The 14,534-nt window shown below is 47.2% G+C and overlaps 1 protein-coding gene and 1 pseudogene across 1 annotated transcript; one reads left to right on the plus strand and one right to left on the minus strand.

The window, feature by feature from the left end:
* Positions 1 to 303: 303 nt before the first annotated feature.
* Prlhr (prolactin releasing hormone receptor) lies at positions 304 to 1,416 on the minus strand. The gene has a single exon (XM_026384301.2). The coding sequence runs from the start codon at positions 1,414 to 1,416 to the stop codon at positions 304 to 306; it is 1,113 nt and encodes a 370-aa protein (XP_026240086.2).
* Positions 1,417 to 2,604: 1,188 nt separating this feature from the next.
* LOC144255104 (peptidyl-prolyl cis-trans isomerase A pseudogene) lies at positions 2,605 to 13,521 on the plus strand (annotated as a pseudogene).
* The last annotated feature ends 1,013 nt before the right edge of the window (positions 13,522 to 14,534 follow it).

Genomic DNA, 14,534 nt, shown 5'->3' on the forward strand with positions numbered 1-14,534 from the left:
AGCAAGAGGAAGAGAAAGCAGGGATGAAAACCATGGTTCTAAAACGTTTTCTGACCCCAGAGAAAGGTCTGTTTGTCTTTCCAGGACATAAGGAAGAAATAATAAATCCTCTTCCCTGGCCTCCTACTCCGCAAAGCCCACTTAACATTTTAAAAGACACAAGAACAAGATAGGACGCTAGACAAACAGTCTGGGTTGGAAATTTTTCCCTTGTGTTGGCTTAGCTCTGGAAATAAGGTCTCCAGTCCAACCTTGGAGGCCAGAGAACCTGGAACTCTGCAGCCCAGGCCTGGCACAGTGGCATCAGATGATCACGCTGACGGTCACGGTCTGGCCATGGGGTGCGATCTTGCGGGGCCAGGTGAGCAACAGCTTGCGCAGCTCCTCGCGGAAGCTGTCGTGCAGCCAGGCGTAGATGAAGGGGTTGTAGCAGGCAGAGCTCATGGCGAGCCAGTGGCAGAGCAGCTGCACCAGCCCAAAGGCATAGGGGTCGATGGCTTGCGGGTCAAGATCCCGCATCAGGTTGAAGACATGCAGCGGCAGCCAGCAAACGGCGAACACCACCACAACCATTACCAGCAAGCAGAAAGTGCGGCGACGCCGCGCACGGTCCCAGTCCGCCTGGCTCTGGGTCACGCAGCCCGGCACCACGCGGTTCCGAAGCTTCACCGACACCCGGACATAAGACAGGAGGATGACCAGCAGGGGGAGCAGGTAGGTGACAAGCAGCAGCCCCCAGGCGTAGAGCTGGCGCTGGCGCTCCTGGGAGCCCCAGAACTCCTCGCAGAGGCGCACGTCGTGTGGCTTGAGCTCGACGTGGTAGGTGTGCACGGCGGCGGGCAGCGCCAGCACCGCGGACAGCGCCCAGATAGCCAGCACCGCGTAGGCGCTGAGGCGCAGCGAGATGCGCCGGCGCAGCGGGTGCACCAGCACGACGTAACGGTCCACTGCTATGGTGGTGAGTGTGAACACCGACACGTAGACGGTGACCGGCTGCAGGAAAAAGACCAGTTGACACAGACCGCCGCCGAACACCCAGCCGCGTGGCTCGAAGGCGTAGGCCAGCGTGAGCGGCACGCAGGCGGCACACATGAGCACGTCTGACAGGGCCAGGTTGCCGATGAGGAAGTTGGTCACGTTGTGCAGCCGGCGCACTCGCGCAATCACCAGCACCAGCAGGCAATTGCCCACCAGCCCCACGACCACCACGACGCTGTAGAGAAGCACAATCAGCCCCTTCAGCTGATGCACAAGCTGCAGGCTTTGGAATGGCGTGATGGCCTGCGTGCCCGGGCCTGCTGCTGACCCGTTGCCCGGCGAGGCCTCTGTGCTCTGGTTAGCTGGAGTTGTGGCTGCTGCCGGCAGCCCAGAAAACAAGTCAGGGACCCTGGGGTTTCGAGCAGGTAGTGAGGTCATGGCCACCTGTCCGAAGATAATTGAAGTCCGTCACGTTCTGTTCTCCATCCGCCCCTTCTACATCAATCGCGCCTGCCCCTCACCACCCAAGCCCTCCCCTTGGAATAATTGGCCACACAACAACAACAAAATCAATAAAAATTGCAGTCCTTATTCCTGTGTGAAATAAATCCAAGCATGGTTAGACATGCACGGTTACTTAAACTACTCCTACTTCATTTATAGCCCTTCAGGTCTGCGCAGTCCAGACCCAGGAGCGAGGTCCTACCTGGAGTGGGGCTTGGCGGATGGGAAAGCGCTCCCAAGAGGGAGGGAGGGGCAGGACCTGCGCTGTCCTTTAGCGGCCCTCGGCCCGCGACGGCAGCCCGGGCTTCTGGCTTTTCCGCCGCGGCTGAACGGATCCAGGGGTTCCCAGTGGGCTCAAAGCTTTTGAGAGGGGCTGGGAGCGCCTCCCCTCCCGCCCGCCCTCCACTCCAGCGCTCCCTTGTATGGAAAATGGGGGCGGAGCGTGCATTTCCCAACTCTGCGCTCAGAGAACTAGTGGGGAGGGCAGTGCCGGAGGACCGAGCCAGGAAGGGGGAGGGCCGGCCAGCCGGGGCTGGAGAGGCGCGGGGTAGGCTCGGCTGCGGAGCTTGCCGGCCTCTGAGGCTCCTGTGCACGAAGAGCGAGAGGGAGATGAGGAGAAGCCGGAGGCGCCGGCTGTCAGGAAGACTGGCGCGGTCTTAAGAGGGAAGGCGCAGGGGAGGGAGAGAGGGTGAGGGTCGAGATGCACCGGGCAGGTGGGGGAGTCAAGACAGACCTGCCCTTCAGCTCCGGATCCTGGGGAGAGTCCCAGCCAAGGCTGACAGAGGCGCTGGAGGGTTCTGGCAGGGGTGGCAGCGTGGCGCCCGGAGTTCGACGCGGAACTTGGGGCTCTCGCCCTACTGCGGACCCACTGAGCCTTGTGCCCAGGCTGCAGCGCGCTTCGCGGGCGCAGGGTCCCTCCAAGCCCGGAAGGCTTCGGCACCACGGACAGCTCCCGCCAGACCGCCTGCTGGTCCTGGAGTGTCACCCGAGTCCCGAGCCAGAAAACAATTAGGGGAAACCCTCTCTCTAGGAGTCCCAGGCGTCCGGAGAAGGCCCGGTTCAAAGAGCTGCCTCGCTGCTTGCTTTCTGAGCTGGGGCTGCCGACTCAGAAGAGTCGAGGGGATGAAGGAAGAGGAGCCTGGTCTCCCGAGGTCGGAGGGTTGGTGACTTGCTCCTTTGCAGATCATCCCACATGGGACAACGCCATCTTTTACTTCTCTGAGTCAGAAAATGCAGCCCTAACCCTAACCCTAACCCTAACCCTAACAATTACCTACACAGACACCGTGTCTGGCCCCACCACTCCCTCTCACTTTCCCTCGTGCTTTCAGCTACAGCGACCTATGCCTTCTCTGCATGATTTTTCCAGTACAAAATGTTAAATTTCTGGACCAGTCGTCCATCCTTTTCCTCCTTGAATAAACGCCCTCCTCGTTTTTTATTTAAGGATAAAAATAATACTAGTAATCGCAGAATTTCTGCATGGATAACAAATGTAATAAACATTTGCAAAAAACGTTTCATAAAATCTTTAGCAGTATTCAGTCTCATTGAAATGCAAATTTATCTGGACCATAGAGGGTTCATTATCAGGGGAATGGGGGCTTTGTAAATTCCTACATATACTCCATCTCAGCTCTTCTGCCTCTCTTTTCCTTTTTTTTTTTTTTTTTTCCAAATAATAGAGCTTCATTGTCCCCTTTCTGCTAAGTCCTGTGCTTGGTCCTCGAGGCTATAGATATTACTACTCCAGCTAGACTGGAAAGAAGTAGCAAATTATTGCACCTTCCAATTCAAGTGAGTCATTCATACAGGAAGAAAAGTCAGTGTTGGGCACAAAACAATGGATTGTATGCACCTGTATCCATCCTAAACCCACGCTCCCTGAGTTACAATTTAGCTAAAGCCAGTGTGAATTTTTTTGAAGCTCCAGATAAGATACAATCTGCACTTGCCTTATCTCTCACTGAGTAATTTTTCCATCATGCTCGCTGGCAGGGTTGTATGTACCTGAAAGCAGAGGTGATGCTTAGCTTCAAAATGCCTTAGGAGAGGAAATTGTGGCAAAGTAGGTAAAAAAGGATTTGGGATATAGTTAGGCCTCATCACCAGAGCGATTGCTGTGCTCAATACATACATCGTAAAAGTAATCAGAAGAAGATGACAATCAAAAAATCGTATTTTGGAATAAAGAACATGTAAATATGGGGGTTTCAAAGTTCAACATTTGCGTACCCTTCGCAGAAGAGAGTGGATCATTTTCCACATTAATGCTCAGACTGTCTTGTGCTAATACTGCTCCAAAACCCTGAAAGGTCAAAAATAAACAAAGAACCCTGAAGACAAATTAAGGTCATCCTTCATAGACCACACAGCAAAATAAGGATTTTGTTTCCTCCCACTCTCAAAAAGCTTTGGATGGCCCATCAAACCAAGGCCAGCCCCTGAGTTTGGCATTTCCAACCAGCAGTCCTTGAATTCTGGTGCTCCGGCATGTGTGGGGATGGAGGGCTTCCCCATGCTGTCCAAGTCACTCCCTCTCCTCAGGCCTCACTTGGTTAGCTATTGGCATGCCCTCACCATTTCTGCCCAATAGCTCTCGTAGGGTTTATTTTCTTTTTTAGAATGTTGGCTGCTTTGTCCCACTCTACTCTAGGTGTTCACATCCTTCATACCCTACAAGATCCAACTCCAAGATTACCTTGTTCTCAAAGACTTCTGCCTTTCTCGCTGGGGTTGTGGCTCAGCGGTAGAGCGCTCACCTAGCATGTGCAAGGCCCTAAGTTTGATCCTCGACACCTCATAAAAATAAATATTTAAAAAAATAAATATTAAAAAAAGACTTCCACCTTTCATAATTCTTCTGTCCTTTATTACTTCCTACCTTTGAAACTGCAGAAGTGTTTAGCTTCCCTGTCTCCAGCAACACTGACTGTAAACTCTGTAAGGGCCAGAATCAATGTCTTAAAGCACGTTTGTACCTATAATGTGTCACCAACCCAGTCAATACCCAACACGTTTCTTTTAATTGAACAAATTAAAGTAGCCACCATTTATTGAGGGCTTTATGCATGCTAGGCACTGGGCTAAGTATTTCACATGTATAAATCCCAGGGAAGAGAGTCCATCATTTGCCAAGTTCCAAGCTAAGTCTGGTAAGGGTTCCAAATAATTAAACCATAATGACATAGCTAATAGTCAGAGGGGCTGGAATTTCAGCTTAGATCTGCCTGGTCCTAGAGCCAAACCATTCAACTGCTTCACTATACTGCCTATGAGTGAATGGCAGACATACCTTCAAATGGGACATTCAAACAGGAAAAATGTAGGCTTCTTCAAGGAAAATTAAGTGTAATCCTCCATAGAACTCCAGAGAATTAAGTGGTTTATTAAAGGAAGCTCTAGAAAGCTCAGGTACAACTCTAGCCCTGTTGTGTTTAAGTTAAATTGATCTTTATGTCTCACCCAAAAGACTCCTCGCTTCTATCCCATAGAGGAAACAAAGTTTGGGCCATCTGAATTTCAGATGAAATTCCCATAATCCCTTTCAAGAGGGATTATGGGAACCTGGTCTCTCCCCCCTCCTCTCCTTCCTGGCAACCTGCTCCACCGCATGTTCCTGTCATGATGTGCTGCCTTGTCACAGGCCCAAAACAACAAGGCCAAGAAGCCATGCACTGAAACTGCAAACCAAAATGTTTTTCCCCTTTATAACTTGATTATCTTGGGCATTTTATTACAATCACAGAGAGCTACCTAACACAAAGACAATAGGCAATGTAATGTGGCAAACATTAGAAACAATAGAAGTAAAGACTGGAATTAGGGGCCTGGGAAAGTTGATTAGAGGGATCCAAAAATTTGACACAAGTTAAGTTCATGCTGATACATTGAAGTTAACCCAAATATCTGAGAAAACACTAGAGATCATCTTTAATTACTAGCAGAAGAAAGCAATTATTTGGAACTTGTCTTCTAAGTCCAGGCGGTAATAAGGCAGAAGCTCCCCTAGAAATGTATTTGGTCTTCCAAGCCTGTCCTGTGAGTGTCCCAAGAGCCAGGCACCCTCTTGACTCCTGAGGCTGAGCCATGCTCCAGCTGTAGAAGCCTCTCCCACACGGCAGGGCTAGCTACCTAGGACAGAGAACCACCGTTGACAGGCAGTGTAACAACGGACATAACATCTCAGACAAAAGCAAAGAGAGCACCATGTATTTTTCTAGATGACTTTGAGTAAGTGATTTTTGTCACAGACCCCAGACATACTAATTATATCTGGGATTCTTGATTTCCAATTTTTCTCAGACTTAAATATCTATTATAGCTGTTTCTTTCAAAATCTTTGTGGGTTTTTTTTTTTTTTGGCTTAATAGTTTGTACATGAATTACCCACTCAACTAAAATAAGACCTTGAAGTAGCAGCAAGGCATAAGAAAAGAGAGATGCATGCGTGTGCTCCATCCTGATGGGCATATTGAATCAACCCTGGGTGAATGCCACATGCCACCTCTGGATATGTTTCTTTATTATCCAAATTCTTAAATAAATAAATTCAAAAGACATTCTACAAAAGCACAAGGTTCCCTCCCTCATGCATTGAAAATATAATTGATTTTTAAAATTAAAATAAAATACAAAAAGCTTCTTTAGGCAAAGTGTGTGTCATAGTAGGCAAAGAGCTCATCTTCTTGCTATTGTAGTAAGGAAGGTGCCCACACACCTGAGGGACTGGCACCAACACCAAGCTTCCAAAACCACCCCCCAGGAACAAACCTCCACCCACACACTCCTGCCTACGTTGTCACTGCTACTGTCACCTCCACCAATGCCACTTCTGCATTGGAAACTCAGTCTTGCAGCCATTACTGTGTGTTCCCCAAAGCCAGACACTCATCCCGCAAAAGGAGACCCCAATTTTCTCAAGTGCCTCATTTATCAATATGCTTCACTCATGGTCATTTGGGCGGCAGAGCCCAAATCCACCCTTGAGTTCTAACTGCAAAGTATAAGAATTTGGGCTCCACCCTCCACTTTGGTAAGATAATGAGGAATTTTCCCCAACTCTAAGCAGATACTAGGTAGCCATAATTAGGATAATTACCCACTATATCCTGTTTTCAGTCTTTAAGAGCAGAGATGCCTATTTCAAAAATCACCCATTGCTACCCTTCCTCCTCAGCTCATCATTTTGAATAAAATCTGAGAAAAACATGATTAAGGATATAAAAGTTTCTATAGATGTATATATATAATATATATATATATATATTTCATATTGTATTAACTTAGTTGGCCTTAATATATATGATATTATGTGTTCTACTTTATGAGAAATAAAGCCCCCAGGGGCTGGGGATATGGCTCAGTTAGTAGAAAGCTTGCCCTGCATGCACAAGGCCCTGGGTTCAATCCCCAGCACCACAAAAAAAAGGAGAAATAAAATCCCCCAAATAAAGCTTTCAATGATATAAGACATGTAACGACACCAGGGTTTCTTATGCTGCACACTGTGACATTTGGGCGTGGCTAATTCTGTGGGGGGCTATCCTCTGCATTGTAGTATGTTTAGCAGCAGCCCCGCTCCACCTCCAGGTGCCCTCCACACCCAGTTGTGACAATCACAAGCATTTCTAGGCCCTGCCCACTGCCTCCTCAGAGGGCGCAGGAAACACGGCTCCCTGCCGACCCTGATGCAGCCCTTCGTGTTCCCAGAGAATCTCTCACAAGCAACCCTCGGAGTCAGCTCTCTGCAGGCACCTTGACCCTAGAACAATATCGTGGAAATATTTCATTTCCTGCTATCCTCTCTATCTTTCCTGAAATAGAAACAGGGAATATGGATAAAGATGATGCTTTTTAAAAAAAAGAAAACTCTAGGATAAGAAAAATGAATTACCAAAGGGAAGAGAAAATAGTCACAAAGCCTGCAGACAAAACAAGGAATAGCGTCCAGCTCTTAGGCCTCGGGAGCAGCTCTGCCCCTGTTGTTAAGTGAGAGTCACTGTGCAAAATCCTTATCATGGAAGAGCCCCAGTCTTGGAATTTATAAAAAGATCATAATAGTGCCCACTTCCAAAGGAGCTGAGGTGACCTGGTGATGTATCACGTGTGAAGGAACATCGCTGGCTCCCAGCAGAGCTGGCACTACCCTTGGATGACCCTCTCGCCTGCCTTAGGGCACTATTTTTTGTCGAGGAGGTTCCTGGGGTGCTATCCCCAACTCTTTCACAAGATAGTTACTCTGCAAGACAGCCTTGTGGGGGGAAGAATGTGCTGTTTTCTCACTCTATTTCATCTGAACATTATGTACCAGTCATTCAAAGCCCATGTCCAGTTACAGTGGAGGGATTCAGGTATTATTGCCTAAAATTTTGCAGTCTGGTGAGAGCAAAGGAAGTCTATGAAAACCACTGGGTTCAATCGCTGGTACCTAAACAAAAAAGAAAATCACTGTTGTATGAACCGTGATAAATGCCACCACCACATGCTACGAAACAAAGAGATTAATGATCACTGGGAAGTCTACTAATAGCTTTACTAAGTTAGCATTAGTTCACTTTAACAGATAGTATTTATTTAAATGCATGATAGTCTTCACGGTATTCATAACAGCTTTTACTCCACCATATCAGCATTGCACGCGTTGCTTAGCTGCGTCTCCCTTTCGGTGACTGTGTGTGACATACCCACAAGTTGGTCCCATCATGGATCTCCATGAGTTAAGTGCTCAGATGTCAAAGAGGAGAGTTCCTTATGCCCTTTGAATGGCCGGAATGTTCTTCAGGCTGATGCTTTGTCTGGAAACCTCTTCTCCTGCTTTTCCAGCCACCCGATCAGCACTATTTCTTCCTGGGGAGGGGCTCCCAGAAATCTCATGCATTTCTGTCGGGCCAGGGTAGAACCACGGGGTAAACTACTGCACGGCCCTCCCTATCTCCTGTCTTTCCTGATCACGTCACTTAATCTTGTAATGTGTGTCTTTACTAGTATCCCACACGGCCGGTGAGGGATGCTGACTACAGGGCTGTGTTGAGGGCCACAGCCGAGTCGGGATGACGCATGGCATTTTTGCCAGAAGTAGTGGTTGAGAGGTGAGGCCAGCGAGTTCTCGCGGAGTTCCCGTTGTGTTCCAGTTGAGCTCTCGCGGGGATTCCTGGAGAGTTCCCGTTGGTTGGGGAAGTGCCGGAGGAGGGATTTTCCGGTTGCTGGTTGCTGGAGGCACCGCAGCGTAGCAGTTCCGAAGATTTCCCGGGAGCGTGTGTGGAGTGTGCTGGTGGAGTTCAGAAATAAAGTTTGTTCCTGCTTCAGTGACTTGTGATTTGTGCCCAGCCAGACTGCGGCAGGGTTTAGTTCTGATGTGATTATCCAGGACCAGGAGGAGATGCAGGTGGGCTGAGTTTCTGGGGCTCCAGTCCCCTGCCCTCAGCTTGTCTGGGTGCTCTAGTCACAGGCAGTCAGCCCTTTCTTCATTCCTAGGCCTCACTCCATCTCTGAAAATCCAGTCTCCAGCCAGGGCACCTACTTTCAAGACACAGTATAAATAGACTGTTCCCTAAAGACACCAAACTTGACCAATCCCTCCAATTCAGGATCTCAGCACGTCTTTATTTTTTAACTTTTGATTGGGTTCTTATCAATAGTCAGGCATTAGCAGCATGGATAGCACATCTCAGCTTAGTCTGTTAGAAATAGAAAATCCACACAAATACACAATTATGTAAATAAACATAGAGAGCAAAACAAAACACTTAAAAGCCATTTCTATTACATTCTTTCCCAACGGCAGGGACAAGGCAATTTGCTCTCACATTTAGATTCCAGCCTCCCTTATTATGAACTAGAAATGGCTTTTATGGGTGGCAAAAATCATCTGGCATCTGCACGGTGGCATTTGGCGGCAAAAAGCTCTTTGCAGTCACATTCAGGTGGGGACCTTGACCTTGAAGAAACCCCTCATTTAGGTTTCCATTAATATGTCTCACCACAAAACACAGTGCTGAACCCAAACCACATCTCGTTATGCCTACCTCTAGATAATTATCCAGACACATCTAGGTTTGTTCCAGGGTCATTATCTAGGGTAAGAAGATCTTGTCCTACTTGTCTCTCTCTCTCTCTCTCTCTCTCTCTCTCTCTCTCTCTCTCTCTCTCCAAGTACAGCACCGAAATGGTCCTCAAAGTGTTTTTCAAAAACATCACAAACATGTGGTCATACACACATGCCGCTTGGGAATGGCGCTTTGGCAATTTGAATGTCTAGGATGGTGTGTCCTCCTCGTGTTTTATCTTGGCAAGAGGGCCTTTGTCACCACGGAAACAGCCTGGCTTTCATCCTGAAGGAGATCATGAGGCAGTGTCTCGGTAAAGGGCAAACAACAGGCCAGTATTCTCCTCCCCTCAGTGTGTCCCACTGGCTACCTTTATCAGAGTCATCTCTGGTGCTCATTGAAAAACACAGATTGCTGGAACCCAAAACAGACTCATTAAGTCCGAGCTGGTGAAAGCGCAGCCTGGGGAAGTGAATTGATAACAAGCAGTGTGGGGTTGTTCTGACTCACGCTCAGGTGTGTAGACCACTGTCCTATGGCCTGCCGTTAGGTGGAGAACCATGGGGTCCTGGCTGCCTTTCAGGGGGCTCAGAGCAGCTGCCAAGTCCAGCCTTCCCTCTCACCCGAAGCGTCCAGCAAGGCTTTCGGCCCTCCTGCCCTCCTTCTGTGAGAGATATTGGACGACCATGCACGGCAGTAGCTGGGTGCTGCCTGTGCATTCTATCCTTTTCTTTTTGAATGATTTTAGCACCACATGAGCACATTCTCCTGTTTCATAAAAAGCAGATAAACCTAAATTCCCCTCTACCCACAGCCTCAATTCCAGTTTGTGGCTCAGAAGTTACCTCTGGCCTCCTGGACATATGTGTTTACACACAAATCTGAACCTACAGAAAAGGGGTAGTCCTGACGAGCATTTAGGTTGCGTCTACAACTCTAACCATCATAGACGTGTGCCCAGACACCTATGTGGGAAGAGTTTTTCCTAAGGGAGACTCGGCAAAGAAAAATTTATAAGTCACAGTGATGACCCAATTCACCCTTAACTAGCCCCTCTGGGCACGTAATTTTGCTTATTGAAGTCTATGAGCTCATTGTGTATGGCTTGAGTTCTCACGACAGACTGGAGTGTGGGAAGGACTGCTGCAGTTAAACCAGGACTCACTCTTCATGGGTGCTGGGGAAGACCTCCCATGTTTTCCCCCAAACTTGTTCCTCCTTGTATACTCTACTGCCTTCTCGTGAGCATCCACACTTGTCCAAGGCTCCCACAGACACAGGCTGCCACGGTCCTTACACAGCACTCTGCCAATCAGGGGCTCATGAGGCTGCTGAGGGGCATGAGCACTCCTGGGAGGGATGTTGAATCTCCCAGCAGGACCTGTGTCCCGGGCATGCATCGCCCTGAGCTTGCTGTCTTGGTGGTTCTGGCCCAACAGAGGAACCTCTCCTTTAATCTGCTTTTCAATGTAGATGTCCAGGGGAGACTTCATTCAAGTCACAGGACTTCCCAGATGAATTAGGTTCAATAAGACAGACTGAGGATCTCTAGCCAGGCTCCTGTAAAAACGAGCTGGAGAATGAAGTCTAAGTTATGTTCCCAGGCCTGCAAATCAGTTCTTGTTTTGCAATCGGTGTGCCAGTCCCCACACTGATGATAGCTACCCAAGTCACCAGGACCCCACTTCCTCAGATAAACCACATATGCCAACCTCTGAACCATTCTCCATACACATCTAAGTTTGTTCTGGTGTCATGATCTTGAATGAGAAGACCATGTACCTATGTCGTTCATTCTTTCTTCCTTCCTTTTTCAAAAAGCAGAACTTGGGGTGTTGATCAAGGCATTGCATGTGTGTGCACACAGACTAGGAAGACAACTAGACCATCCCTGAGGTCACTATGAGTTCTGCTGGCCTCAGGGATCACAGGCTGTCATTCTGAGATATTCCTGTCAACTATCCACACTCCTGGATGGCATCTGTTGTCCATAGACACCTGAATGTTACCTCTCGTTCCCAGTTCCACCTTTTTAAAAGGTGGTCTGCTTTAAATCCAATGCACCTACATGCTTTTCAGTCTCACATTCGTTTTTTTTCCCTACAGGCCTGGTCTTCCTCCAGTCTAAGAAATAACCCCAGGGCCTTAGATTCGCAATTGCCTAAGGGAAGAATCCAGAGAGAAATAATTTAGGCCAGGATGCACTGCTAGCGATGTTTCCGCTCTCAAGCTTTAAGTACTGAGAGAAAAGAAACCGCATAATCATCAGCAGTCTTCAGAGTTTAGTAAATGGTGTTTTGTTCAATTTCCGTGATTCACCAGATTCAATTGAAACAATTACTAACGCACTCCTCGGGCATTTTCCAGCTAGGTGAGGCTCTGTTGCTTACGAAGATGCTTTTGCATGCAAGATTAAAAACAGTCATATAATAGCTGTCTAGTTCTTTCTCAACAACTTTTCTTTCATATCATAAATTTCATAAACATACTTAGTGGTTATGATAGGGTTGGTTTTGTTTTTATATTTGTTTTTGTTTTTTTACAAACAAACACAGCTAGAGAGCTCCCTGAGACACTTCTTATGTAAGTATCTCCATGAACAAAAAAGAAAGTACACGGGATGAGACAAAATAAAGTATTTCCCTGGAAACTGGCCTGTTATGAATCTACTATTTAAGCAGCTGCCCATCTGAAGAAAACAACAGGACTCAACACCTTCTTGCTTCCATTTCTTTCTTTTATTTTTTAGTTCTAGTTATTGGCCTACCAAAAATAGGTCTAATGTTTCAGGGGCTCAGGCCTCAAAGGGTGGTGGATGAGCCAGCAGCACCTGGGAGCTGTTTAGAAGTGAGGCTCTCAGGGCCTAGTCCAGCCTCCTGAATCCAGATCCGCATTTCACAAGATTGCAGGGGATTGGCACCCCGTTCTCATCTGAGATGAACTGTGCTAGAAGCTTCATCACCTTGCCTTCAGTGGTATACTCTGAACTGCATCGCTCATCCTGCATCTGAGCAGACACACGGTATTGTGTTAGTCAGCTTGACATGACTGTGACCAAATACCTGACAAGAACACTTTAGAGGAAGAAACGGTTACTCTGGCTCACTGTTTCAGAGGTTCAGTCCATGGTCAGTCAGTTTCATGGCTCTGGGTCCAAAGTGAGGCGAACATTATGGCAGAAAGTCACAGCATAGAGAAGCCACTCAGCTCACAGAAGAGAGAGAGGGGAAGGAACCAGAGGGCCAAGAAATCAATGCCAAAGGGAGGCCCTAGTCTCTCCTCCAGCCACGCCTCACCTGCTTAAAGTTACCACTCAGTTAGTTCATTCAAATTATTAATTTATCCAATGAAATAATCTACCAGTTAAAGTAAGCTTCTCATAATCTAATCACTTCACCTCCTGAATTAACACAGGAACCTTTGGTGGACACCTTCTATCCAAATCATAATGAGTATCATTGAAGAAAAAACTTCTAAGACTTTGCAGCTGCTGCTGTTACCTGGAGTCACCCATCACGAGCCCTGGCCAACCCTGCCATACTCTTCAACATTACCATCTACAGCAAATCAATGGGATGCATCTCCTTTGAGCTGTTTGCAGACATAGTTTCAAAGGCAACAGAAAACTGTCAGGATATGAGCACTAGAAAGAGGAGATTTGGTTATAAGGATTCTTGTTTTCACAGAATTATTCCAGGATTTATATGCCAGGGTGATGACTTCACATGCTACAATGACACTGGTAGCAAGATCTACAGTGAGAAATTTGATGATGAGAACTTTATCCTGAAGAATCCATGTCCTGATATCTTGTCCATGGAGAATACTGGACCCAACGCAAATGGTCCCCTGCCCAGACTGTGGCTGGATGGCAACATGTGGTCTGTAGGAAGGTAAAAGATGGCTTGAACATCATGAAAACATGGAGCACTTTGGGTCCAGGATGGGCAAGACCACCATTGCCAACGGTGGACACCTCTACTGTAGCTGACCTCTGTTTTATGTTAACACCAGGCCCTTCCTTCTGCAGCTCAGGAAAGCACCTTTCCACCCGTCTGCTTGCAAAGCCCTATAATCTTTGTATGCTCACTGGCATTCTCTGGGTTCCATATTGTGTTTATTTATCTCCAAGAGGAAATTCTTAATTCTGAACTGCAGTTAAGTTTATGATTATTAAATAACAACTAATAACAAAAAATAAGAGGAAAGAGAAGGAGGAGGAGAAAGAGGAGGAAAGAAAGGAAGGAAGGAAGGAAGGAAGGAAGGAAGGAAGGAAGGAAGGAAGGAAGGAAGGGACAAAGGAAGGAAGGAAGGGAGAGGAGAAAGGAAGGTAGCCCAGGTTCTGAAAATCCTTGAATCTGTCTAGGGTTTGTTCCAAACTTATTCTGGTTTTTCCAATGAAAATTTCCACATTACAGAGCACAGATGGCCTTTTGGTCAACCAAATCCTCCCTTATTCCTGTTCTCCACATCAGGGGTCTGTGTGCATGCAGGTGTGTGTAGGTACACATGTATGCATGTGATCCGTCTGTATGTGTGTATTCAAATCAGATGGAGGTTCAGCAGACTCCTCAGATCATACCTGGTATCATCCTGCATCTGAACAAGGCCCTTCTATTTATTATTATTATTATTGTTATTATTATTATTATTATTATTATTATTATTATTATTATTATTTTGGTACCAGGGATTGAACCCAGGGATGATTAACCACTGAGCCACATCCCCAGCCCTTTTTAATTGTTTTTATAGTTGTAGATGGACAGCATTCCTTTATTTTATTTATTTTTTTATATGGTGCTGAGGGTCCAACCCAGTACCTCACACATGCTAGGCAAGTGCTCTGCCACTGAGACACCTGCCCCAGCCCTTTTTATATTTCATTTATCGACAGGGTCTCCCTAAGTTGCTGAGGCTGGCTTTGAATTCACAATCCTCCTGCTTCATCCTCCCGAGGTGCTGGGATTACAGGAGTTTGCCTTTGCACCTGGCTTTTGGCCC

The sequence above is a fragment of the Urocitellus parryii genome, chromosome 5, assembly GCF_045843805.1.
Source record: "Urocitellus parryii isolate mUroPar1 chromosome 5, mUroPar1.hap1, whole genome shotgun sequence".
Lineage (NCBI taxonomy): Eukaryota > Metazoa > Chordata > Mammalia > Rodentia > Sciuridae > Urocitellus > Urocitellus parryii.